We start from the raw sequence: 27,965 nt of genomic DNA on the forward strand, positions 1-27,965 counted from the left end.
TCAAACTACTTAATGAATAGAGTTGAAACAGCAATATTCCTATTTATGTTTTATCCACTTAAATTCTAAAAATTATTCTATTAACTGAATCCTTTTGTGTTGGGACAATATGAAGGAATTGTGTGGATCCCAGCTTTTTTATTTGTTATCATGAAATAAGACTTTCAGTGCAAAAAACAGTTTGTGTCTTGTTTTTTTAGTCTAAATATTTAAAGATTTTTTAATCAAAAAGCATTTTTATGACCTGTAAAATCTGAATTTTCCCCTAAAACAAGCAATAAAATCGAATAATGAAATAAAATTTCAATAAATAATTAAATAAATAAATGAAATGAATAAAAATGAATAAATCTTTTAAAAATAAATAAATTATACAAATAAATTAAAATAATAATTAAATAAACAAAATAAACATAATAACGATTATAAGTAATAATAAAAATTAAATAAATTATTAAATAAATAAAACAAGTAAATAAAAATAAAGAACATAATTAAATAGTTAAAATTAAAAGATTAAAAATAAAATAAAATAACAAAATAACAAAATAAAATAAAAAAGTAAATAACTAATAAATCATTTAAAAATGAAAAAACATTAAATACAAATAAAAATAAGCAAAACATTATAAAATAAAATAAATAAAAATAATTTTATAATTAAATAAAAAATAATAATAAATAATTTCTAACAAGTAAACGAATAGTTAAATAAATAAACTAATATTATTAAATTATAAAATAAAAAGTAAAAATAAATAAATAATAAACAAAATTAAAAATAAATATGAAAATAAGCAAATAAATAATAAAATAAATAAAATTAAATAAAAGAAAAAAAAGAAAAGAAAAAAGAAAAGAATTCTACCACTGGGGTAAGTAAAATAATATTTTTTAAATATAAGCAAGATTTTTTTCTTTCCCCACTGTCAGATTATTTGACTTGTTTAAGGAAAAACTCACTTAATTTTGACTCATTATTTCTAAAAAATAAAAACATTGTTTACTTGTCAAGAAAATGCTTCTTGATTTAAGAATCTTTGGGTAGTTGGACTAGAAAGTAGGAATACCTTTTTTTGCTAGCGTTTTAAAATCAATTATGCTTTATGTTATTAAACAAGCATAAAATAAGAATTAGATTCAGCATTATAAGTTATTAACTTATAAAATAGTTTCTTTATATTAATAAGTAAACATTATAAGCATTAAAATCAGCATTACATGTTATTACAGCAAATATTCAGCAAACATCTTGTTGGATCTGCATTCAATAATAATGTAAAGTGAAAACATTATTGTATTTTATTTCGTTTGACAGATTTTTAACACTCCAACCCGATGACAGACATGTGGAGCTCTCCTGCTATACATGTCTTTCAGGTGTCATGCTCGCAAATGTAGAATTCAGTTTACAAGTGAGTATCTCTCCTCCAAGAAATCACACATTTCTTCTAAATGTAACAGAGTCTGTCAAAAATTACACATGAGCGTTGTGGACACGTGAGTATCTGCAGGAGGGGCTCTGTGATATGGACTGTGCTCAGGAACTTGGGGCCACAGCACTTTTACACACACACAAGCACACACACACACACCTTTACACAAACACACACACACACCTGGCTTCTGCACTCAGGTAAGACATTATTCAAGATCTCATGAGTAGTTGAATAAACTGATTTATTGGATTTATGTAAAATATTTATTTGAGCTGAATTGAAATAAACAAATGTAGCTGAACATTGCATTTGATTTGTTTGTATAAATTCAGCCCATATCAATTGTGAGTAACCACTTACCTTTAAAATATGTAGTAAATTCAATGAATCTTTTTTAATGGTTCAGTTTTGGGCAATGGATGATTGATGTTTTGTGTTTTGTGTTTTGTTTTTTGAGGATAAGAGTGATTTTATAGATTTAAATTCATGCAAAATGTCTTAAATTGATTGTAAAAAGAAAGACATGTTAATTGGTTCAATGAGTTTACAAGACAAGCATGTACAGTACGTTCCAGATAACATCATAAAAGCAAGATAAATTATGTGCATATAAGGATATGCTGGAGATAAATACCTAGAACATTTTACTGGAGTGAACGTAGTATATTATATTGTATATGTCTATATCTACACTGTAAAAATATCAGTTAATTAAATGTTTTCTGTATTTTGTGATTCATGCTTTTTTTATTATTTATGCGTTTGAATTGTATTATGGGACCTTAAATTTGCCTAGATATTGTTTAAAACTAAAATGTAAAACAAAAGATACTTTTTTTTTAACTTTTCATATTAATCTCTGCAGTTTAACAGAAAGAGATACATGTCCCACAACGCAATTAATGACCGCAAATAAAAAAGACTTGTTTTGTAGATGTTAAATGTAAACTTTAAAGGTTCAGCTGTTATTGTTCATTAAGCCATAAACTATTCAACCTCTTACCAAATGCAGCTTTCATTTTTTTATATGAAATTCTTTTTCCATGTATTTTAAATCTCCATTTTAATTGGGTTATTATTTATTTATTTATTTATTTATTTATTTATTTATTTATTTATTTATTTATTTATTTATTTATTTATTTTTGTTAAGTTATTTTGAAATTATTTTATTCTCTGACCTGTTAAATATTTGAATGAGCAGCATTTTATGTGAAAAAGTGGTACAAAAATGTTTTAATATTATTATTATTGACAATATTATCATTGATATTAATAATAATAATGGTATTAATATTGCTATCATTATTATTAATAGTAGTAGTAGTAGTAGTAGTATTGTAATTTTATTTTTATTATTGTCATTTATATTATTATTAGTATTAGTAGTATTAACATTATAATGATTATTATTGATAATATAATAAAATATTATTATATAATATTGCTGGTTCAAGCCTCGGCTGGGTCAGTTGGCTGTGTGGAGTTTGCATGTTCTCCCCATCTTGGTGTGGGTTTCCTCCTGGTGCTCCTGTTTCCCCCAGTCCAAATACATGCACTGTAGGGGAACTGGATAAACTAAATTGGCCATAGTGTGACTGAGTGTGTATGGGTGTTTCCCAGTGTTGGGTTGTGGCTGGAAGGGCATCCGCTGCGTAAAACATTTGCTGGATAAGTTGGCGGTTCATTCCGCTGTGGCAACCTCTGATTAATAAAGGGATTAAGCCGAAGTGAATGAATGAATGAATGAATATTATTATTGTTGGTGTTATTATTATCAATTATTATACTTTTTAAAATATTGTGTAAGACTTTTCCAGCCATGCACTAAAATAAATAGTTTTTGCAAGGAATGTTTATATTAATAAAATGTTTTATTGAGTATTTTAAAAACATAATTTAAAACAAGAAATAAACATATCACATCTAAACATTTAAAGGCATCTAAAACTGATTAAGGGAAACTAAAGGTTGAAATTTAATTGCGCTTAAAAGATTTAACTAACTAAGAAAGACGATATACAGTATGAAATATTTAAACCAATATGTGAACTGTAATCAAAATTTTAAGTAGAGAACAATCACTATAATTAATTTCCTTTTAAGTTATGTTAAATGACAGCAAATTATTTCCTTTTTCTAGGTAATTTATGGTGTTATCAGTAAAATACTTTGACCTTTTTTATTTACAGAAGGTGGTGTAGAAATAAAACCTATTATCATTATTATCTCCTGATAACAAAAGCATTATGTAAGAGTAAAATCGCCTTCGGATGCACACTAAACAGTTACGACACAGCAGGTTAATTTTCATGTTTAATACTTTATATTATTATATTATAATATTTGCATATGATCATACATTTTTTTTTTAGCTGTACTCTATTCAATTCCATGTAAAATGTATTGCTATAACACATTTGATTCCTTCGCCTTAGTCCATAATTTATTAGGGGTCACCACAGTAGAATGAACCACTAACTATTCCAGCATATGTTTCATGCGGTGGATGCCCTTCCAGCCGCAACCCAGTATTGGGAAACACCCATACACTCTCGCATTCACACACTCACACACACACACACACACACACACACACACACACACACACACACACACACACACACACACACACAATACGGCCAATTTAGTTTAACCAATTCACCTATATAGTGCATTTGTTTGGACTGTGGGAGAAACTGGAGCACCCGGGGGAAACCCACACCAACACTGGGAGAACATGCAAACTCCATACAGAAATGCCAACTGACCCAGCCGGGACTCGAACTAGCAACCTTTTTGCTGTGAGGCGACAGTGCTAACCACTGAACCACCTTGAAGAGAATTCATATTTTTCAATTCGCTTTATTTGCTGTATAATTTCTTTCCTCATATCCTCTACATTGTTTTACACTGTTGTTTATTTCTTTTTATGATCTTTTTATTATGTTTATGTTTGAACGGTGATATAAATATATATAATTTATTATTGTCATAATTACCCGCTGATAACAGAAGCAGGTAATACGGGAAAGGCATGTTTACTTGTAAGACATCATTCATGCACAATGATTTAAAGCATAATAAATGCTTAAAACGTTTTCTAAAAAATTTAAAACTGCTTTTGTTGTAGCCGAAATAAAACAAAAAAGACTTTCTCCAAAAGAAAAAAATAATATAGGAAATACTGTGAAAAATTCCTTGCTCTGTTAAACATCATTTGGGAAATATTTGAAAAAGAAAAGAAAAATCACAGGAGGCGCATAATACTGACTTCAACTATTGGAATGCTACTGACCAATCAGAATCGAGTATTCCAGACAGCCATATATAATAATCTGCAAATTAATAGCAACCGCCTGGATGTACTTTATCCCTTACTTACTCATCATCAATGTATATCATTCCAATGGGATGTAAATGAATGGAAAATGCCTAAATGTTTTACGTATTATGTTTACATAGGGCAGCACGGTGACTCAGTGGTTAGCACAATCGCCTCACAGTAAGAAGGTCACTGGTTCGAGTCTCAGCCGGGCCAATTGGCATTTCTTTGTGGAGTTTGCATGTTCTCCCTGTGTTGGTGTGGGTTTCGTCTGAGTGCTCCAGTTGTGCTATAGGTGAATTGAATAAACTTAATTGGTCGTAGTGTATGAGTGTGTATGGGTGTTTCCCAGTACTTTTTTGGTGGGGCTGGAAGGGCATCCCCTGAAATCCACCAGAGGCCGCTGTGTATGGTTTTTGAGATCACAAATTTCTCTCGCAAGTGCCTTTAGCACATGCTCTTCTCACATAAATCCACGAGAGGGCGCTGTGTATGCTTTTTGAGACCTCAAATTTCTCACACGAGTGCCATTCACGACTGCTGCTCTCATGTAAATGACTGTCTGACCAATCAACTGACCTGGCCACCCACTTCACTAAACCCAACTGACAGTTTTAAAAAGCAATCCAGAACAAGAAAAGCCCTCGCAGCAGCCTAATTTTTACCATGTCTTCAGATTTTACAACATCCTTACGCTGGTTTATTTTTTACTTTTTTGGCTTCTGTTTTTGTCTTACCCGCTTTCTGGAACCGTTCTCCACCGGACTCGAACCCAGTTATCGTGGTCAACTCCTCGTAGTCATACCGCCTGTAGTGATTTCTTTTTAAAGACGTGATCTCCAGAAATGTATATAGGGCTACGTTTTCGGATTGAGCCTATATTGGGAAATGAAAATGAATAAATGAATGAATGTTTACATTTTGTGGCAAGTAGTCATGTTATAAGTAGGAGAAAGTACATCCATGAGGTTGTTTTTGCAGAATAAAGCCCTTCAGTCTTATTCAACAGCTGCTGATAAGCTTGTCGGGATTTATTCTGCAATAACAACCGCCTGGATGTACTTTATCCCTTATACATCTATAGTATAGCATTATAATTAAAAATCTGCATGAACCAGAAGCTGTGAAAGTTTTAAAAAAATGATTATTGTGACGCAGCTCCTAGAGAAATGTAATATTAAATGAGAAAACAGTGGGCGTGGCTTGTTTTTCTACTGCGAGCTGATTGGATGTAGGTGTTTCATTCAGAAAAATGGGAAAAGGGCTATGGGGAGAGTTTCAGACCTAACAGATTCCACCTGCTAACTTGTTTGTTGTCAAAACTGACAGCTGGACGGGCGTGGTTAAGTGTGTTAGCCACGCCCAATACCTCAGACTACCTCAATTTAACTGAAAACAAACAGGAAGTGCATTTTCAGATTTCATTACAAGATTACAAGGGCAAACTATTTTATTTTTATTAATGACATGCACAGATGAATTCTTCACCAGAAATCTAGCAATGTGAGCTAACAAAATTAATATGGTTAGTTTTGATTTGAAGTGTACTTTAAGGAAAATTAATAAAAAATGCCTGAAATATCATCTATTATTTGCCTCAGGATGTCCTGTAATAAGGTGCTGTCCTTCCTGAAGAGCCTCTCTAGGAGGAAGCCACTGGAGCCGGATGGGGAAGAGTCCAACTTTAAGCGATGCTTGAGCACTTTGGACCTGGTGGCCCTCGGCGTGGGCAGCACCCTCGGCGCAGGAGTCTACGTGCTGTCCGGAGAGGTCGCCAGAACGGTTTCTGGTCCCAGCATCATCGTGTCGTTCTTCATCGCAGCAGTGGCGTCAGTGTTTGCCGGGTTGTGCTATGCAGAGTTTGGTGCCCGAGTGCCTAAAACCGGCTCTGCTTACCTGTACAGCTACGTCACAGTCGGGGAGGTGTGGGCCTTCATCACTGGCTGGAACCTGCTGCTGTCATACGTCATAGGTAAAAAACTACATTTACAATACATCCTGAACAGTGCTGGGGAAAAAAGCAACAGGGCTGTAGTCAGGGCGGTTCGGGTGGTTCGAAAGACTCACCCCCCACTAGTCTAGATAAGGGTATATGCACAGCTAGTGCTGTTTCACCTACTTCCGGTGAACGGTTATTGTGAATTTTTAAATTTTATGCAGTTCCTACAGCATGGATGTTGTAATGTCATTAAAAACAATCAGTTAAATAGACTTATGAATTCATTCAGATGTTCGAGTGTAAAACAAGATGAAAGACCATGTAAACTCAAGCACCGTCAGGATCAGCAGGCGACCACAGAAACTCCATTGAAAATACTAAAATAAATGACCTTATTTTAAAGACATAGTGAGAAAAAAAGTAATTTAATACAGAGCATCTAGTCCATTGTGGGACCCACTTTATATCGTAGATCAATCAGGCAGTGAAGACCACTGATTTTTAAAGAAAACCGAAAGTGCTTTAACTGGGTTACTGAAAATTAAAAGTCTTTCTGCATATACTCTATTTGGCCCCTATAGAGCATTTTAAGGGATGTGAACAAAATCAATGGTCCCAACTTAGTTCCTGTTTTACATTTTTAATTTCTGTAGCTTCCGAGAATCCAAAAAAAGCCACATATTGATAAATAATGTTATGAAATCTGTTTTAACATGAAGTTATGATTGAATTGCATCATTACAGTTAATAAATAGTTTAATTACAAGCAGGAAATGTTAATAGGCCAATGACATGACCACATTGAAATGGTTTATATGAGCCCATTTTATTACAGTATGCCGTCATAAATTGTGAAAATAACCAATAGAAGAAGGCTTTAAGAGAAATAAATGTTTTTATAATTTAAATAGGCAAATTTTGACTGAGGAAATGAGCTGGCCAGATTGTTATAGGCTACAGTTTTAATTTAAAGCAAGTTTTTATAGTTCCTTAGTTGTTGTTTTTTAAATTATGGATGGAAGTAATATGAGACCTTCACATATCTTTAGCAAGTTCGTTATCGAGATGTATAACACAGGGAAAGCGGCTGAATAGAGAGACACTAAAAGTGGCTCCATAGAGAAACACTGCAGCGCTAGTGAAGATTGTAGGTGTTTACAGCGGTTTGACTGATAAATATGAATCTGTGGCTAAATTGTTAGCAGCATTTCCCGTTGTTTACATCCTTGTTTACGTTCTCATAACAACATTCCATTAACGCTATAAACTGTGCATGTAATTGATCAATTTTAACAAATAAAAACACATACAGGTTATGGCTCACGATCCACAGCTTCTTCTAGTTGGAGCTGCTCCTATGAGGAGTTTTTAGCCGAGTCCAGCACTGAACTGAGAGAAATTCTGGAAGCTGTCCTTTGTCAAATGCTAGAGCTATATCTTTTTTTTTTTTTTTGTATACAAATCTCTGAAGCATAATTAAATAGTCTATATGAGCTCATTTGTTCTATTTCTTACAGGATGCCATCATAAATTGTGAAAATAACAGATAGAGGAAGGCTTTAAGACAAATCAAATTTTTAATAATTCAAATATGCTAATTTTGACTGCGGAAGTGAAGTGGCTAGATTGTTATTTGCCAATAGGCTACAGTTTTTAATTAAAAGCTAGTTTTAATAGATCTTTAATTGCTATGTGGTTTTTAATGAGGGATAATAAATTTGCAATTTTTCATATTTCTTTATTCAAAATGTTTTATTTAAAATTCTTACCTCTTAACATTATTCATCAAAATGTAATAACTTGCAGTTTAAATGCACATTTTTAAATAAATACTTTGTGGTAAAATAGTATGGTAAGCACTTTGAGAAAATTGTAGGAAATATTTTTTTTTTGCTTAAAAAGTGGTTATGATCCCTATCCGACAAATTATCCAGCAAAGATTAGTTAGCGCTTAAAATGTCACTAAAATACAGTACCGGAACTTTCATAATTTATTAGAAAATGAGGCGAATAACTCCAAAAAGGTCCACTTATTGAAAAAAAAGAGAATCACCCCTTTCAATAGGCTACGAGCCTGAGCAATATATTGCAATCTAACTTTCCTGTGAGAACGCAGAGTGGCTCAAAATGAGATTTTCCCGTAAATAATTTACAGACATTCCAGTCATTTTAATCAGTGATATTTATGCTGATGAGATAAATTTCTGTCATTCCATAACGACTCACTAAATGATCATAACCGTAAAGATATGGCCAATAAACTTGCTTAACTTTCTGACGGAAAGCCGCTATCTGTTTCCTTTGACTGAACTGCTTGATCATTCTGGATGTTTTGTTTTTTTGACAGGGACCTCTAGTGTGGCCAGAGCGTGGAGTGGTACTTTTGATGACCTGATCGGAAATAAGATCGGCAACTTTTTTAGTGCAAATACACCCATGAACTTACCTGGTCTCGCTCCCTACCCAGACTTCTTTGCTGCTGCCCTTATCATGGTTTTGGCAGGCAAGTAGGATTTACAGTGAATTTACTGTTCTGTCAATCAATAAATGGGTCAAGATCAGTGTTGGGTCAGCTACTTCAAAGAGATCAGTTATTAGTGATGATTAATGACATCATTCAAATTGCATTTAAATTACTTTCTAATTACTTTGTATGAAAATTAACTTAAAAAGTAGCTTAATTACTTGACTCAATGTACTCTTACAAATCTAAACGTATAGACAATACAAATTTAACTATTTTAATTATTTACATTTGATGCCCTTTTTATTCATTCTTTATTTTTGGCTTAGTCCCTTTATTAATCTAGAGTTGCCACAGCGGAATGAACCGCCAACTTATCCAGCACGTATTTACGCAGCGGAGGCCCTTCCAGCCGCAATCCATCTCTGGAAAACAACTACACACATTCATTCACACTCACAGGGAGAACATTCAAACTCCACACAAAAACGCCAACTGACCCAGCCGAGGCTCGAACCAGCAACCTTTTTGCTGTGAGGCGACAGCACTACCGACTGCGCCAATGATGTCCTTTTAGATTTAGTTAAAAGAATCAACACTTATGAAATATTAAACATCAAAACACAAAGTATATCCAATATTCAAAGGCAAAATGTTTCTTACATTTGATGTAAAAAAAAACTTACATGAAAAAAATTCATGACAAATGTTTTTATGTCACTTTAACTCGATGGACGTCCTACTTCTCCAGCCTCCGGCACCTAGTCTGCAGCTTCACATGCAGGAAGTTTGGCCAGAAGAATAATGGTCTTGCCCTACAGAGTAATAATAATATAATTAATATAATTAATAATAATAATAATAATTTGTTAATTATTAATGAATAATATAAATAATAAAAAAATAATAATAAATACATATATTTACATTACTGCCCCTTTAATGGATTTATACAGAATTGTAATAAAAAATAAATACGAATAAAAATATAATAATAATATATAATACTCATTGATATATCTAAATTATTAATTAATAATATAAAAATAAATAATAACAAAATAGAAATTAAAAAACCAATACATATATTTACAATAACTGCACTCAACTGATTATACAGAACTATAATATAAATATAAATTAAAGAATTAATAATAAATATTAATTATTTAAAAAGTTTATGACATATTCTGAATTAATAATATAAATAATAATTATTAATAATAAAATAATAATAATAATAAATACTTATACGTACAATAATAACTCTGCTCACTTAACTGATTTACACAGAACTGTAATAATTTATTTATTATGTTTACAAATATTAATGATAAAATAATAATACATTAATTATATTATATTGTATTATTAATTATTATTATTAATTAAATAATAATTACAATTTTAAAAATACTGATTTATAACTGGGCTGCACAGTGGCGTACCGGGTAGCACGATCGCCATAAAGCAGGAAGCATACTGGTTTGAGCCTCAGCTGGGTCATTTGGCATTTCTGTGTGGAGTTTGCATGTTCTCCCCGTGTTGGCTTGAGTTTCCTCCGGGTGCTCCGGTTTCCCCCACTCTCCAAACACATATACAGCTATAGATGAATTGGGTAAGCTAAATGTATGTGTGTGGATGAGAGTGTATGTTTCCCAGTGATGGGTCGCAGCTGGAAGGGCATCCGCTGTGTAAAACATATGCTGGATAAGTTGATGGTTCCTTCTGCTGTGGTGACCCCAGATTAATAAAAGGACCAAGCTGAAAAGAAAAAGAATGAATGAATAAATTTGTAGTTACACCCTACACTGGTCAAGATGTAACAACACCTAACACAGTGGTTAAAGCTGTAGGAGATTGATGTTGATGGTTGTTTTTTTTTCAGGCATTCTTGCATTTGGAGTGAAGGAGTCCGCCATCGTCAATAAGATCTTCACAGGTTTAAATATGGTAGTTCTGGTCTTTGTCATCATTTCCGGGTTCATCAAGGGTGACATTGGGAATTGGCAGATTACACCGGAGGAAATTTTCAACTACACAATCACTGCGTATGTTGCATTATGACTGTTTGTGGTGATGGTAAAACTTTTTTGTCTGCTGCATGCACAATTAAAGGTAAATTGGATTAACTAAATCGGCCGCAGTGTATGTGTGTGAATGAGTGTGTATGGATGTTTCCCAGTACTGGGCATCCGCTGCATAAAACTTATGCTGGAATAGTTAGTGGTTCATTCCGCTGTGGCGATCCCTGATAAATAAGGGACTAAGCCACAGCAAAATTAATGAATGAATGAATTAATACACCCTCAATAAATGTCTTAAAACACATTGTCATTTGTTTGCAAGTAGCTTTAATAATAATGCTCTTATTTAAAGACATTTTCTAACATTTAATCCCTTTCTGTTTAGCAATCTCTCGATTTCCAATGAAACTTTGTCCAGTTTTGGACAAGGAGGGTTTTTTCCCTTTGGATTTGAAGGAACGTTTGCTGGAGCTGCAACCTGCTTCTATGCCTTTGTGGGATTCGACTGCATTGCAACCACAGGTAATTCAAGGACAGAGTGTAAAACTGCAGGGAAATTCATTTTATTTATTTTTTTACTTAGTTTTTATTGATTTTTTAGGAACGTATAACCAGTGGAAACAAAACAAGCAAATAAAAATAATACGTATATACATAAATATACATACGTATACATACTTATATTGGCAAATACATCCATTTCATGTATATCCATATACATACAAAAATATTAAAGTAACCTCATCAAAATAAATAAATAAGTATAAAATAAAATAACACATAAAAACATATTTTCACTATGATGCATAACCTCTAGAATTATGTAAATGTTCAATTATAAATAATTATATTGTCGTGGAGAGAAAGCCAGCCATTTACTCCATTTCTTTTCAAAGGTCTCTAATTGTAATCGAAGTGCAATTAACTATAATTTTGAGCCATTTATCTTTAGTTGGTGGCTCTTCTTTATACCATGTCTGGGTTATAGCTTTTTCACTTGTTGCTAATAATATCTTAAATAGATATCTATCTTCCTTTTTAAGATTAATAGGAGTATCTCCCAGATAAAGTACTTCAAATGATCTAGGAATATGAAGATCAAAAATATCATTGATGGTGGAGTGCACCATTTCCCAAAAACTAATAATTCTTGAGCTTCTTTTACCCCACAGTTCCTCCAACAAAGATGAGTAGTCCCCGACTGTAATGATTTAACAACTGCAGGGAAATTCATTTTTAATGACAACTAAAATCTAATCTTAAAGAGCCCTACTGTCAGTTCTGAGGTTTCTATACAACACTGTAAAAAATAAATCCGTAAAATTTACGGTAAAAAAACGGCAGCTGTGGTTGCCAGTACTTTAAAAACACGGTACAAACCGTAAAAGTAATTTATCATTTTTACGGTAAATTACCGTATTTTATTAATTTATTGAGGTTATATGTTTGTATTTTGAATGATCAACATCTCCACATCTTTTGTTACACAGACACGTTAGCACACCCACATGCAGGAGGTGATGAGGAAGTTAATGAGCCAATGCTCATCACAATCAAATTATCCCACAAGCAGAAAAGATTAACTGCATATAGCAGGTGCTTAGTGTCATTCACACAGCTACTAAACACCAGTATGGTAACACGCATAATTAAATTAAAGTCATGAAATAAACATTGTTTATCAACATTAGATGTAACATAAATCTCTAATGTACATAACTGATGGGGAAACAGCTAAAAAGATCCATATTAATGTCAACAAAATGCATGAAAAGTGATGTGCCATGCAGGGAATTCTGGGAAAGTCAATTTACGGTTATTCGCCGTATATATTAAGGAAATATACTGTTAACCAGGTTACGGATTTGTATTGTAGCATTTTTACAGTTTTTTTACCGTTGAAATCACGGCCATTTTTTACAGTGAATGATAATATGATTTAGCTTAAGCCGTCTTTTCTCAATCACTCATTCAGTCATTTTAACATGTGTTGTGTGAAAATGTGGAGGATGATGGGTAATGTAATTTAAATGGCACCTCTTACAATAAATAATAAAGGGATAGTTCACCCAAAAATGAATGTTCCGTCATGATTTACTCACATTGAGTTTGTTCTGTTGATGAACACAAAAAGATGATATTCTGAAGAATGCTGAAGATAAACAATTTTTGACGTCAATAGTATTTTTTGTTCCTAATCTGGATGTCAATACCTGTTTTTCGCCCAACATTCTTCAGAATATCTTGTTTTGTGTTCAACAGAAATTAAAGGTTTTCAACCATTTACGTGTAAATAAATGGAGAGTAAATTTGAATTTGGCTTGGTCCCTTTATCCATCAGGGGTCGCCACATCTGAATGAACTGCCAACTATTCCAGCGTATGTTTTATGCAGTGGATACCCTTCCAGCTGCAACCCATTACTGGGAAACACCCATATACTCTTACATTCTCCACACATTAGACTACATCATAGACTACCAATTTAGTTCATGCTATTCACCTATAGCGCATGTGTTTGGACTGTGGGGGAAACCGGAGCACCTGGAGGAAACCCACACAAACACGGAGAGAACATGCAAACTCCACACAGAAATGCCAACTGACCCAGCCAGGACTCAAACCAGCCACCTTCTTGCTGTGAGGCAAACTTGCTAAACACTGAGCCATACTCTGCATGAAACATATGCCAGAATATGTGGCGGTTCATTCCGCTGTGGACACCCCTGATAAATAAGGAACAAAGTCGAAGGAAAATGATTAAATGAATGAATGTTTTAATATAGCCCCAAAAGTTGTATTTATTAGATGCTTTTAGAGTACTTTCATGTGTATTTTCTTCTACACGCAGTTTAAAATTCAGCATTAAAAATGGTCAATTTCTCTGTCCTCTGTATGCAGGCGAGGAGGTTCGAAACCCCCAGAAGTCTATCCCCATAGGAATTGTGGCTTCACTTCTCATCTGTTTCCTGGCTTATTTTGGAGTTTCGGCTGCTCTTACACTCATGATGCCCTACTACAGACTAAACCTTCAAAGCCCCCTACCTGTAGCCTTCGAATATGTGGGATGGGAACCGGCAAAGTATGCAGTGGCTGTTGGATCTTTGTGTGCACTTTCAACAAGGTGAAACAACTTATAAAGCTCTTACACTAGACTAATCGCTTTAAAAGCAACAGGTTTACTCACTTTTTTTAATGTAAAGTCAACTAATCGCTTTAAAAGAAAAAGATTTACTCACTTTATTAGGGTAAAGTCGATTAATCCATTTAAAAGCAACAGGTTTACTGACTTTTTGATGTTAAGTCAACTAATCACTTTAAAAACAGAAGGTTTACTCACGTTTATAATGTCAACTTATTGCTTTAAAAGAAACAGATTTACTCACCAATTTTAAGTAAAGTCGACTAATCGCTTTAAAAGCAACAGGTTTACTCCCTTAATTTAAGTAAATTTGACTAAATCGCTTGAAAAGCCGCAGGTTTACTCACATATTTAAGTAAAGTCAACTAATCGCTTAAAAACAGCAGGTTTAGTTACTTTTTAAATGTAAAGTCGATTATTCACTTAAAAATGTCAGGTTTACTCAGTTTTTACAGTAAAGTCGGCTAATTGCTATAAAAGCAACAGGTTGACTCACTTTTTTAATGTAAAGTCGACTAATCGCTTTAAAAGCAGCAGTTTACTCACTTTATTAGGGTAAAGTCGATTAATCTCTTTAAAAGCAGCAGGTTTACTCACTTTTTAATGTAAAGTCAACTAATCGCTTTAAAAGCAGCAGGTTTACTCACATTTTTAAGTAATGTCTACTTATCGTTTGTTTATTTTAAGTAAAGTTAATTTAAGTAAAGTCGACTAATTGCTTTAAAAGCAACAGGTTCACCCACTTAATATAAGTAAAGTTGACTAAACGCTTGAAAAGCAGCAGGTTTACTCATTTATTTTAAGTAAAGTCGACTAATCGCGTTAAAAGGAACAGGTTTACTCACACATTTAATGTAAAGACAACTAATCGCTTTAAAAGCAGCAGGTTTACTCACTTAATTTAAGTAAAGTTGACTAAACGCTTGAAAAGCAGCAGGTTTACTCATTTATTTTAAGTAAAGTCGACTAATCGCGTTAAAAGGAACAGGTTTACTCACACATTTAATGTAAAGACAACTAATCGCTTTAAAAGCAGCAGGTTTACTCACTTAATTTAAGTAAAGTCGACTAATCGCTTAAAAAGCAGAAGGTTTACTCACTTAATTTAAGTCGGCTAATCGCTATAAAGGCAACAAGTTTACTCACTTAATTTAAGTAAAGTCAACTAATCGCTTCAACAGCAGCAGGTTTACTCACGTTTTTAAGTAAAGTCAACTAATCGCTTTAAAAACAGCAGGTTTAATTACTTTTTAAATTTAAAGTCGACTAATTGCTTTAACAATGTCAGATTTACTCACTTTTCAAAGTAAAGTCGGCTAATTGCTATAAAAGCAACAGGTTTGCTCACATATTTAATGCAAAGTCAACTTATCGCTTTAAAAGCAACAAGTTTACTCACTTATTTGAAGTAAAGTCAACTAATCGCTTTAAAAGAGGCAGGTTTACTCACTTTTTAACGTAAAGTTGAATAATCGCTTTAAAAGCAAAGGGTTTACATACTTTTGTAAACTAATATCAACTAATCACTTTAAAATCATCAAGTTTACTCACTTTTAAATGGAAAATCAACTAATCGCTTTAAAAGCAAAGGGTTTACTCACGTTTTTAAAACAAAGTCAACTGATCACTTCAAAAGCAATAAGATTACTCACTTAAGTAAAGTCAGCTAATCACTTTAGAATCAAAGGGTTTACTCACGTTTTTAAAATAAAATCAACTGATCACTTCAACAGGAATAAGATTACTCACTTAAGTAAAGTCAGATAATCACTTTAGAATCAAAGGGTTTACTCATCTTAGTAAAGTCAGCTAATCAATTTTTACAGTGCACTATATGAGGACAGTAAAACTAAAAAGGAAAGCGTGCTAATTGATTCGGTAAAGCATCATAAAGTCAAGTTCAGATAATACAGTAGTGCATGATGACATGGTTATCAATGAGGAGTGACATTATGCACGACACATGAGAGCAAAAGTTCATTATTCAAGGCCTGTTGTGGAAACTCAGGTTCACCATAGTAAAGAGAATTTTTCTCAATTTAAATATTTGCTTAATTTAAAAGCAACAGGTTTATTAACTTTTTACAGTAAAGTCAACTGATCACGTTAAAAGCAACGGGTTTACTCTTAAAAGTAAAGTCAATTAATTGCTTTAAAACAACAGGTTTACTCACTTTTTTAAAAGTCAACTGATAGCTTTAAAAGCAACAGTTTACTCACTTTTTAAAGGTTATATGATGATTTGTAAATGCTAAAAAATTTGTGAAAAACGAAAGCTGTAAGACAATGTTGTCCTAGTTTCTTGGTTTCTAAAAAATGTATCCCTGGGCATACATTTTTACAATGGGTCTGGGTTGCGTTGTTTGATCATGCGAACAAAAAGTAGTAACAAAGACACATAGTGTCAACAGAATATCTAAACACCAACATCAACAGTCAGCTAATTTGTCATTGTCTTTACTATTCAACAGTCTGTTGGGAGCCATGTTTCCTATGCCCCGAGTGCTGTTTGCTATGGCCAGAGACGGGCTGCTGTTCTCACCTCTGAGTAAAATGAGCTCCAGACAGAGTCCCGTCATCGCCACAATCGCTTCAGGAGTTGTAGCAGGTAAATATCTTTCCCCCTTTATTTTCAGTGATCCAATGACTAGTGTTTACACACACGCACACATATACATACATACATACATACATACATACATATATATATATATATATATATATATATATATATATATATATATATATATATATATATATATATATATATATATATATACACATACATACACACACACACATATACACACACACACACACACACATATATATATATATGTATGTATGTATGTATGTATATATATATATATATATACAGTATATATATATATATATATATATATATATATATATATATATATATGTATGTATGTATGTGTGTGTGTATATGTGTTCATTTATAAATATATATATATATATATATATATATATATATATATATATATATATATATATATATATATATATATATATATATATATATATACATATACATATATATACATATATATACACATATATATACATATATATATACAAATATACATATACATATATATATACATATATACATATACATATATATATACATATATACATATACATATATACATATACATATATACATATACATATATATATACATATATACATATATATATATATATATATATATATATATATATATATATATATATATATATATATAATGCATTGTTCATTATTTGTTCAAGTTAGTAAATATAACTAACATACATGTAAATATCTTCATCAAGTTTTCAATCAAGTGTCTGTGAACGTCTCTAAGTGAGCAATGTTTGATTTCCAGCAATCATGGCCATGGTGTTTGACCTGAAGGCTCTAGTAGACATGATGTCTATTGGGACGCTCTTTGCCTACACCCTCGTAGCCATCTGCATCTTAATTCTTCGGTAAGCTTCAAATACAATACATCAAATATATAATCAATGTTGCATCTTATTTTTGATGTCCTTAGGTACAACGTAAAATAAAATGTTGTAAAATTTACAATTTCGTTTGCCTGTAATACTGTAAAATCTACAAGTGCACTGTTAATTAACAATTACACTTGTGTTTTAGTTTTACTGTTGGCTCAGTGGTTAGCACTGTTGCCTCATAGCAAGAAGGTCACTGGTTCAGGTCCTGGCTGGACCAGTTGGCATCTCTGTGTGGAGTTTGCATGTTCTCTCCATGTTGCCGTGGGTTTCCTCCGGTTTCCTCGAAGTACTCCAGTTTCCCTCCCAGTCTAATCACGTGCACTATAGGTGAATTGGATTAACTAAATTGGCCGTAGTGTATGAGTGTGTGTGTGAATGAGTGTGTATGGGTGTTTCCCAGTACTGAGTGGCATCTGCTGAGTAAAACATATTCTGGAATAGTTGGTGGTTCATTCCGCTGTGGTGACTCCTAATAATTCAGGGATTAAGCTGAAGGAAAATGAATGAATGAAAAATCCATTGCTTTTTGACAATGTTCAGTACTCAATAAACCATAGCAAATGTGAAGATTCAAACAGCATGAGTGTGTTATGAAGCTTACACATAATAGCAGCAGTGTAATAAAAAGAAATACATTTGCCCATGTAATGCCCAGGTACCAAGAAGAACCAGCTGTGATCAGCGAGAAAGCAGACGTTCAGAGTAAGAAATGGAATCCGTTTCGCCCTCCAAACACGGCTACCGCTAAGAGCTCTAAAGCCGTCTCTCTGCTGACCCTCCTGACCAGTGAGTTTCACTTTTTTGAATCATTTCTTGCTTGAATCTATGAGTAAATGTGCCAATATGCCAATTAAGTGCTTCCTAAAGGGTTAGTTCATCTAAAATGGAAGTTTTGTTATTAATTACTCACATTCGTGTCATTCAAACCCCCTGAGACCTTCATTCATCTTCAAAACACAAACTAACGCCCCATTCACAGGTGGCGTCAGCGTCAACACTTCCTATTGACTTTGAATGGGTGACGTCAGGCGTTGCCAAACTGCATTGTGGATCCGTCGGTGCGCTTCAGAGACGTTGCTCGCTGCAGAAGTTGGGACTAGCTCAACTTTTCAAGCATCGACGGAAGCGTCAGCCAATCAGATCGCTTTATGCAAAGACACCTGCTCAGACAGTGGCCTATTGCTGACTGAATTTCATTGGCTGACGCTTCTATAATGATAGCTTCAGCCCCAACTTCAGACACGCCTTCAGTCAAGCGTTGAGGCTGAAGCCTGGTGTGAATTTGACGTAAGATATTTTAGATGTAACCCTGGAGCTCTCTTATCCTCCATAGACAGCAAGGGTCCCAAAACGTTCGAAGTCTGGAAAAAAAAAAAAACAACACTAGGTAAGGGTTGGCAAGTCAGTGTTTTTCCTACGGTATTGGGCTACTTTTAATTGCATACTGTAGGCTGTATTTTTTTTCTGTGGCATAAATGTTTGACAAATTACAAGAATTAAAGTTATATGGTTGCCTTGCAATATTTTACTGTACCACATTTATATTTGATCAGTTATAAACAATGATATACAGGATGTTGAAACAGAGTAAGCACATTTATGTGAGGTGCAGAGAAGATACAGCACATGCAGCTGCAGCAATTTAATTAATATCTTTATTGTGAGTTTTAGATTTGGAAAATGTCTTAATTTAAAATTAATTTTACAAGTTAAGAGTTATAAACTTTTATGATAAAAGAATGTTTATAAATGCTAATGTACAGTTATTTCAAAAACAAAACCATTTATAATACATACAGTGATGTGAAATATGTATTTTAGGAATAGACTATGGCTTATTTTATTTGATATACCACATACAGTTGAAGTCAGAATTTTTAGCCCCCTTTTGATTTTTTTCCCTTTTTTAATATTTCCCAAATGATTTTTAACAGAGCAAGGAAATTTTTACAGTATGTCTGATAATATTTTTTCTTCTGGAGAAAGTCTCATTTGTTTAATTTCGGCAAGAATAAAAGCAGGTTTATTTTTTTTAAAGCCATTTTTGGGACAAAATTATTAGCCTCTTCAAGCTATTTTTTTTCTCGATAGGCTAGAGAACAAACCATTGTTATACAATAACTTGCCTAATTACTCTAACCTGCCCAGTTAATCTAATTAACCTAGTTAAGCCTTTAAATGTCACTTTAAGCTGTATAGAAGTATCTTGATAAATATCAAGTAAAATATTATTTACTGTCATCTTGACAAAGATAAAATAAATCAGTTATTAGAAAGGTTTTTTGAACTATTATGCTTAGAAATGTGCTTAAACAATATTCCCTCCATTAAACAGAAATTGGGGACAAAATAAACAGGGGGGCTAATAATACAGGGGGGCTAATAATTCTGACTTCAACTGTATATTTATATTATATATTAATTTAAATTACAGACTAGTGTAGTAAGTAACAAAAGTATTTTCTTTTACCTTTTTTGCCTCACGAAAGTGTTATAGTTGAAACACTAAATCACATGGACCGTTTTGACAATATTTACTCGAAATACTCAAAAACTGAGGATGAGAGAGCTCCAGGATTTCATCTAAAACATCTTAATTTGTGTTCTGAGAATGAACTAAAGTATCAGGGGATTGGAATGATGTGAGGGTGAACAATTAATAACAGAATTTTATTTATAGGTTAATCTGAATGAGATTTGGGAGACAAATTATAATTCAAAAATGTGCAGCCTGAAAATGAGGAGGATAATGGGTAATGTTATTTAAATTGTAGTTGTTACAATTAATATTAAAAGGGATAGTTCTGCCATCATTTACTTATCCGTCACTTGTTCCAAACTTGTTTGGGTTTCTTTCTTCAGTAGAAAAAAAAAATCTGTTTATTGACTTCCATAATATATTTTAAGATATCAATAGCTCTGCCCAACATTCCTTAAAATAACTGGTTTTGTATTCAACTAAAAAAATTACCACACAAGCGTGAATAAATGGAGAGGAAAGGTTCATTTTTGTGTGAATAACCCCTTTAATTTGTTTCTAGCAGGATTTAAATAATATATTTTCTCTTAATTATGTCTGTGTGGTGGCCCTTGTCTTGTTATTATTCTCAATTTTCAATGAATATCTTATGGAGTTTTATGCTGAAATGGCTTAATTTCTTTACTCTTAACATTATTTCTAGTTGTGTTTTCGATCATCCTGAGTGTGATCATCACAAAGGGTGTGGAAGCGGGTCTGATTGCGGAGTGGTGGATGATTCTGATCATCACTGTGGTCGCGGTGGGTTTTCTCCTGACTATTATTATTATTTGGCGGCAGCCGCAGAACAGAACCAAGGCCGCATTCATGGTAAGTGTAGTCAGTACAGAAATTTCATCATTCCATACAAGAATTTTAAAAACTTGCATTGATAAAAAAAAGGAAATAAATTATAGTAAATGCATGTATTTTTCATATCTTTCAAAGATTATACAATTGACTTCAAAATTATTCACCCTCCTCTGAATTTTTATATTCTATTTCAAATATTTCCCAAATGATGTTTCACAGACCAAGGAATTTTTTACAGTATTTACAATAATATTTTTTCTTCTGGAGAAAGTCTTATTTGTCTTATTTTGGCTAGAATGAAATCAGTTCTTAATTTTTTTTAATCATTTTTAGGTCAAAATTATTAGCCCCTTTAAGCAATATTTGTTTTCGATCATCTAGAGAACAAACTACTATTATACAATTATTTTTATTTATTTACTTATTTAATTATTTATTTAGTTAGTTAGTTGGTTAGTTAGTTATATTTTAAGTGGCATATTGGCTGGCAAAACCTATACTAAATAAACAATATATAAAATCACATCAGTTTTTAACAAACATACAAAAAACAAAACAAACAATCAAAAACATTGAAAAGAGTCATTTAAAATCTTTTAGTTTGATTAAAGTTGCTACAGAAGACCGGATTCTGCATCTTGTATATACAACCTGACCATGTCTACTTTCAAAATGGTAATTATTTCTTTCATCTACAAATGGATTCACTTCATACAATAAGCTGTTTCTGCATTCATCCCATTCCATTTGCCATTTCTCATTAATATACAGATTTAACATCAGACACAGGAGTTTTGCTTTCTGTTATCTCCACCTGTAGGGCTTCCTTAGCGGTTTTATCTGCACATTCGTTTCCGATGAATCCCATATGACCAGGTATCCAGCAGAAAATAATATCAAAGTCTTTTTCCTTTAGAATCTCAGCTTTACTATTATGCTAAAAATCATAGGATGATCAGTTGTCATAGATTCAAGTGCTTGTAAGCAGGACATACAATCTGTGCAAGTTAAAAACTGCCCTTGCTATTCTTTTTCTATTTGTACCAGAGCTAAAAGCAGTGCACATGCTTCAGCTGTGAATATCGAGCTTTGTCCGGGAATACTCTTTCTAAAACACTCTGAACCAATCACTGCTGGAGATACTCATGCATCTGATTTTGATCCATCTGTATACACTGGTATATAAGTCGGTGGATTGCATTGTATATTCTGAAATTCTATCTGATAAATATTTGGGTGAATTTGCCTTTTTTTTGTCCCGAGACAGGTGCATTATAATAGATATTCAATTATTTGCCTAATAACTCGCCTTGTAACCTATAGTTAAACTTTTTAAATGTCACTGAATACTATTTAGTCAAATATTATTAACTGTCATCATGGCAAAGATAAAATAAATCAGCTATTAGAAATGAGTTATTAAAACTATTATGATTAGAAATGTGTTGAAAAAAACTGTTCTCTGTAAAACAGAAATTAGGGGACAAAATATCCAGGAGGGCTAATAATTCTGACTTCAGCTGTATATGGTCAATGTTTTTTCCTCCAACACAAAATGTCTCTGTCTGAATGTCTCTGGTTGTCGGTAGAGTCATCGTTGAAATGTTCTGTTTAAATAACGCTGCTTTGCTTCTCAGAATCTTTTTCACATGTTCCTGTAGGTGCCACTTCTGCCACTGCTTCCTATTTTCAGCACATTCATCAATGTCTACTTGATGCTTCAGCTCGGCAGTGAAACGTGGATTCGTTACGCGGTGTGGATGGCAGTGGGTGAGACCACAAGACTATTGACACCATAGAGTTGTACATACACTCTCAGTTAAACGTCGAGACATGCTCGGCTGAATTTGCTGATTTCATCATTTTGCAATGTTTTGTTTGAAATATCCATACATTTTTTCGAAGAAATGGAAAGATCATAATACAGCGTGGAGAATTAGTATTAAACACGTCACCATTTTTCTCAGTAAACATATTTATAAAGGTGCTGTTGACTTGAAATTTTCTCCAGATGTTGGTAACAACCAAAGAAATGCAAATATTCAAAAGAAAACAACATTGATTTGTTTACAAATGAAGTTGTGTGTGTAATAAAATGAAATGTCGCAGGGAAAAAGTATTAAATGTTTGAACAAAGGGAGGTGTAGAAAAGCAGTGAAAGCCCAGACAGCAGCTGAAATCTCTCATTAGTTCTTCAGTAACCCTCTGCCCTTCATCTGTGCAAATGAACATCAGCTGCTTCAGTCCAACATCTACATTAGCAGGAGGATGAAGATGAAACCAGGGTGGACATTTCAGCAAGACAATGATCCAAAACACAGGCAAGGAAACACTTAAATGCTTTCAGAGAAAGAAAATCAAGCTGTAGAATGGCCCAGCCAATCACCTGACTACATTCTCCATATGAGAGGCGTCTATAAGCTGCCGTCACCATCAAAACCCTATATATAAAGTATAAAATACATTTCAGTAGTTCAGCACTTTCTCCTTACGTTCTTCCATTGTTATTACACAGAACCATTTTTTCAGTTTTTTTTGTCTTGCTTAATTTTTTTGCTTGTACTGTTTGGGTTTTACCAAAATCAGGTTCATTTCCCTGTCAACAGCTCCTTTAGAGATATTATTTTCAGGAAAAAACCAGATGTCTTCAATTTTTATTTTTCCTGCTTTATAAGGGCAAATTGTTAAAGAAATGTATATATATATATATATATATATATATATATATATATATATATATATATATATATATATATATATATATATATGTATATATATATATATATATATATATATATATATACATACATACATACATACATACATACATACATACATACATACATACATACATACATACATATATATATATATATATATATATATATATATATATATATGTATATATATATATATATATATATATATATATATATATATATATATATATATATATATATATATATATTTTTTTTTTTTTTTTTTTTTTTTTTTTTACAAAAACAATTAAACTAAAAAGCTCTGCCTCGAAAATCAGTGTTTGAGGAAATGTATTGAAGCAAATGCACATGCTTTATGACAATTATTGCATGTATATACTTTATTTTATATGCATTTGAAGACAACACGATTAGTCCTCCTGTCAAATATTTCTCTAGTGATGTATAATGAAGCAAGGCATTTTTTTCACAGTATTTCCAATTTCTGGAGAAAGTCTTATTTCTTTTAGCCTGCTTAAGAGATATTTTTGATTGACTACAAAAAAAAACACTGTTGATAACTTGCCTAGTTAACCTAATTTACTTAGTTAATCCTTTAGGACCTACTCTATGCTATCCGAACCGTGCCCAGGCCCGTTTCTCGGATCGATTGAGAAGAGTGAGTGCGCTGAATCGGACTCAGGCATGGTTCACTTAGCCGGCCCTGGCCCAGTTGGAAGAGGTGGGCCTGAGCGCGGTTCACTTGGGCTTTGGCGCGGTACGTTTGTAGTGTGAGTGCAAAACGCGCCAAAGCCCGAAACTGAAAGCAAGACGTGACTTTTAGGGGACTGTTTCATATGTGTTTATTAATCAATCTTACTGTTCAATGAACGCAAACTGCCGTATTTTATTAAATACGCAAACCCCTCACTGCATGACAGCTGTGCACCTTCAGCAGACCTCATTCCTGCAGCACGAGGGCTTTATGATTGTTTATGAGCACCAAAAGGGGTGGATCTGTTCGGCGAAATATCTGACTGCGTGTCACCGCATCCCTAAGGACTGTTTGGTGAAATATTTGACTGCATGTCACTGAATATCAAACGACTGAAACAATATAACTAGAGAAATCTCCACTGTGCTGCTGAGTGAGAGAGCGCTTCTCACTGAACAGCACAGCATCGATGACGTAAGCGTGCCCAGGCCTGATTGTGGTGTGAGTGCGGGCCGTCGGTGGAGAAGGGAGGGGGGACAAACGTGTTTGGCCCGGTTCAAGGCAACTGTACCTAGTGTGAGTACGGCCTAACTTGCACTTTAAACTCAACCCAGCAGGCACAGTGCGTCAACATGACATCAGATTGACATTGTGCCTCAATGTCGTAGGGTCATTGCATTTTGTTTGAAAATTTAAATTTGGTTGATGTTGGAACCACACGTCATTTCAAAGTCATTGTCCAACATCTAACCTAAAATCAACCAAATATGAAAGTCTAATGATGTTACAGCTTGATGTTTTGAGGACATTACAACTATGACGTCTATCAGACGTTGGATTTTGGTTGCCATACCAGACGAATAAATGTCAGTGTTTGGTTTAAGATGTTGGCTCGACGTTTAATATTGGTCTCTTTACAACGCAACCTAAAATCAACCGAATATCCACGTCATTTGACAGCGTTATTGGAGGTCAAAATACCATTGTTCTTAAACGCTGGCTATTGAATTTTGGTCACTTGACAACCTAAATCTAGCCTAATATTAACGCCTTATGACACTGTATGCCAGCAGGGTATACACTGCATAAATATTATGTACTGTCATCCTGTCAAAGACAAAAGAAATTATTAAGAAATTCTAAGCTATTAGAAATTAGTTATTAAAACTATTGTTAAAAATTGTCTCTTTTTTACAAGATATTTTCAAGATACTTTTTAAAGTAGAGACTTTTAAAGGCTTAACTAGGTTCACAAGACAAGTCATTGTATAACAATGGTTTGCTCTGTAGACAATCGAAAAAAATATGACTTATGGGGGGCTAATAATATTGACCTTAAAATGTTTTTTGGTCCCACTCTATATTAAGTGTCCTTAACTACTATGTAGTTGCATCAAAAAATAAATACAATGTACTTACTGTGTTTATAATGTATTTAAGAGCACTTGTGGTGCTCTTGAGTTGGGATAGGGGTTGGGTTAGGGACAGGTTTGGTGGTGTGGATAGGTTTAAGGGTGGGTTAAGGTGTAAGAGATGGTCAACAGTGTATTTACAAATGTAATTACAGAAGTTAATTACAGATGTAATTACATACAGGTATTTAATCAAGCATAAGTACACAATAAATACATGTATTTACACAATAAGTACATTGTAACACACTATTAATTCCTGTGTAAGTACATATTAGTTAAGGCCACTTAATATAAAGTGGGACCTGTTTTTTTTTGTTTGTTTGTTTTTATAAAACCACTTTTTATTCAAGCCGAAATAAAACAAATAAGACTTTCTCCAGAAGAAAAAATATTATAGGAAATACTGTGAAAAACTCTTGCTATGTGTTACGACCCCCCTCGTTCGAGTCGCAACAAAAAAGAGCTCAGACAACAAAAGATTAGATATGCAACTTATTTATTAGACAAACTAATAGAAAAACAAATCAAGAAACAAATAAATCACTAAAAAATAATAATAATAAAATAACTAACTTTAACTACACATAAATAACGCCAAACAAAACCATAAGGTTGCAGAAATCAAGAGATTTCAAGCCTGTATAGCCACACCGTTCTCCAGAAGCTAGCACACACTGGCATTTATATGCTTTGAACCAATTGGTGAGCAACCAGGCACCCTATCAGGGTCTGCCACATCCATACTGGAATACTGGGGTTGTCACACTGTTAAACATCATTTGAGAAATACTGGAAAAAGAAAACAAAAACAATAACTTTGACACCAGCTATATATTTTTTTTCATGTTTCAGAATGAGATATTTAGAAAAATCAACATGCTTTGCATATAATAATTGTCTTTCCTTAGGTTTGCTGATCTACTTCTGTTATGGAGTGCACTTCAGTGTGCAGAGGAAACGCAATAAATCTCAGAAACATCCGGAGATGGCTGATGCTAAACTGGAGGACGAGCAGAGAAACGGCTCCATTATACAAACACAAACCAAGCTCTGAAGCCACGTCAATGTCAAGTGTCTTGCACCCAGTGTTGTTGCGTGTAATGGGGTAAATGCACAGCTAGTGTTTTTCAGCCAACGATTAACTTCCGGTGAAAAGTTAATGAGACTATTTTTAATTTCATAAGCTTCCTTTTACAGCATTAATGTTGTGATGTAATAAAAATACAATAAGTTTAATAGACTTAAGCATTCATTCATGTTGTTCGAGCTTAAAACAAGATGAAACACAGTGTAAATGCTAGCACTGTCAGGAGCAGCAGGCTAGTGTGGAAATTCCATTAATAAATACTGGGGTAAGATTAATTGTCATATTTTAAAGACATGGCGGCGGGGAATTTAATTTAATGCAGTGCTTCTTGTCCTGTCTGAGATCCACATTATATCACATATCAATAAGGCAGTAAAGATCACTGATTTATCAAGAAAACAGATTGTAAACAGGCCGATTTTAAAATTGAAAGACCATTCACTGGAAGTGATTGTGCTGGCTGACTGAAAATGAAAAAGTCCGTGTGCATATACTCCATTAGTTACAAACTAACTAGTGACTGTGAATTACTTTAAAACTGGAAAAAGTAAAGTAAGGATTTACTTTTAATTTCTAGGTAATTTAATTAGTTACTTATAATAGACTTGCCTTAAATACTGTACATAAATTCAACAGCTCTGTATAAATCAATTCAGAGACCGGAGGAACATATATTTTGCAGAATAACTGTATTTTTCAACTAAATAACATTTATAATTTAGCAAGAAAATTGTATATGCTTATGACAAAAAAATCTGAAATTATGTAAAGTTCATGAATGTTTGGTGTACATTCAGAAAAGCAGAGTAATTGTATTTATATGTATTTTTTTGTTAATAAAATGTATTTTATGACTAAAATGTGC

At 33.1% G+C, this 27,965-nt stretch overlaps 1 protein-coding gene across 3 annotated transcripts; it reads left to right on the forward strand.

The window, feature by feature from the left end:
* Nucleotides 1–1,514: 1,514 nt before the first annotated feature.
* zgc:175280 lies at nt 1,515–27,960 on the forward strand. 3 transcript variants are annotated; one of them, XR_012405657.1, is made up of 12 exons: nt 1,515–1,636; nt 6,366–6,736; nt 9,051–9,206; nt 11,056–11,218; nt 11,580–11,716; nt 14,095–14,317; nt 16,807–16,943; nt 17,724–17,826; nt 18,509–18,639; nt 21,036–21,202; nt 22,846–23,505; nt 26,922–27,960. XR_012405657.1 is itself a non-coding variant. In NM_001114484.1 (12 exon segments), coding segments are annotated over 11 exon segments (1,842 nt in total). In that variant the 5' UTR covers nt 1,575–1,636; nt 6,366; the 3' UTR covers nt 27,068–27,960.
* The last annotated feature ends 5 nt before the right edge of the window (nt 27,961–27,965 follow it).

Source organism: Danio rerio, chromosome 5 (assembly GCF_049306965.1).
Source record: "Danio rerio strain Tuebingen ecotype United States chromosome 5, GRCz12tu, whole genome shotgun sequence".
Lineage (NCBI taxonomy): Eukaryota > Metazoa > Chordata > Actinopteri > Cypriniformes > Danionidae > Danio > Danio rerio.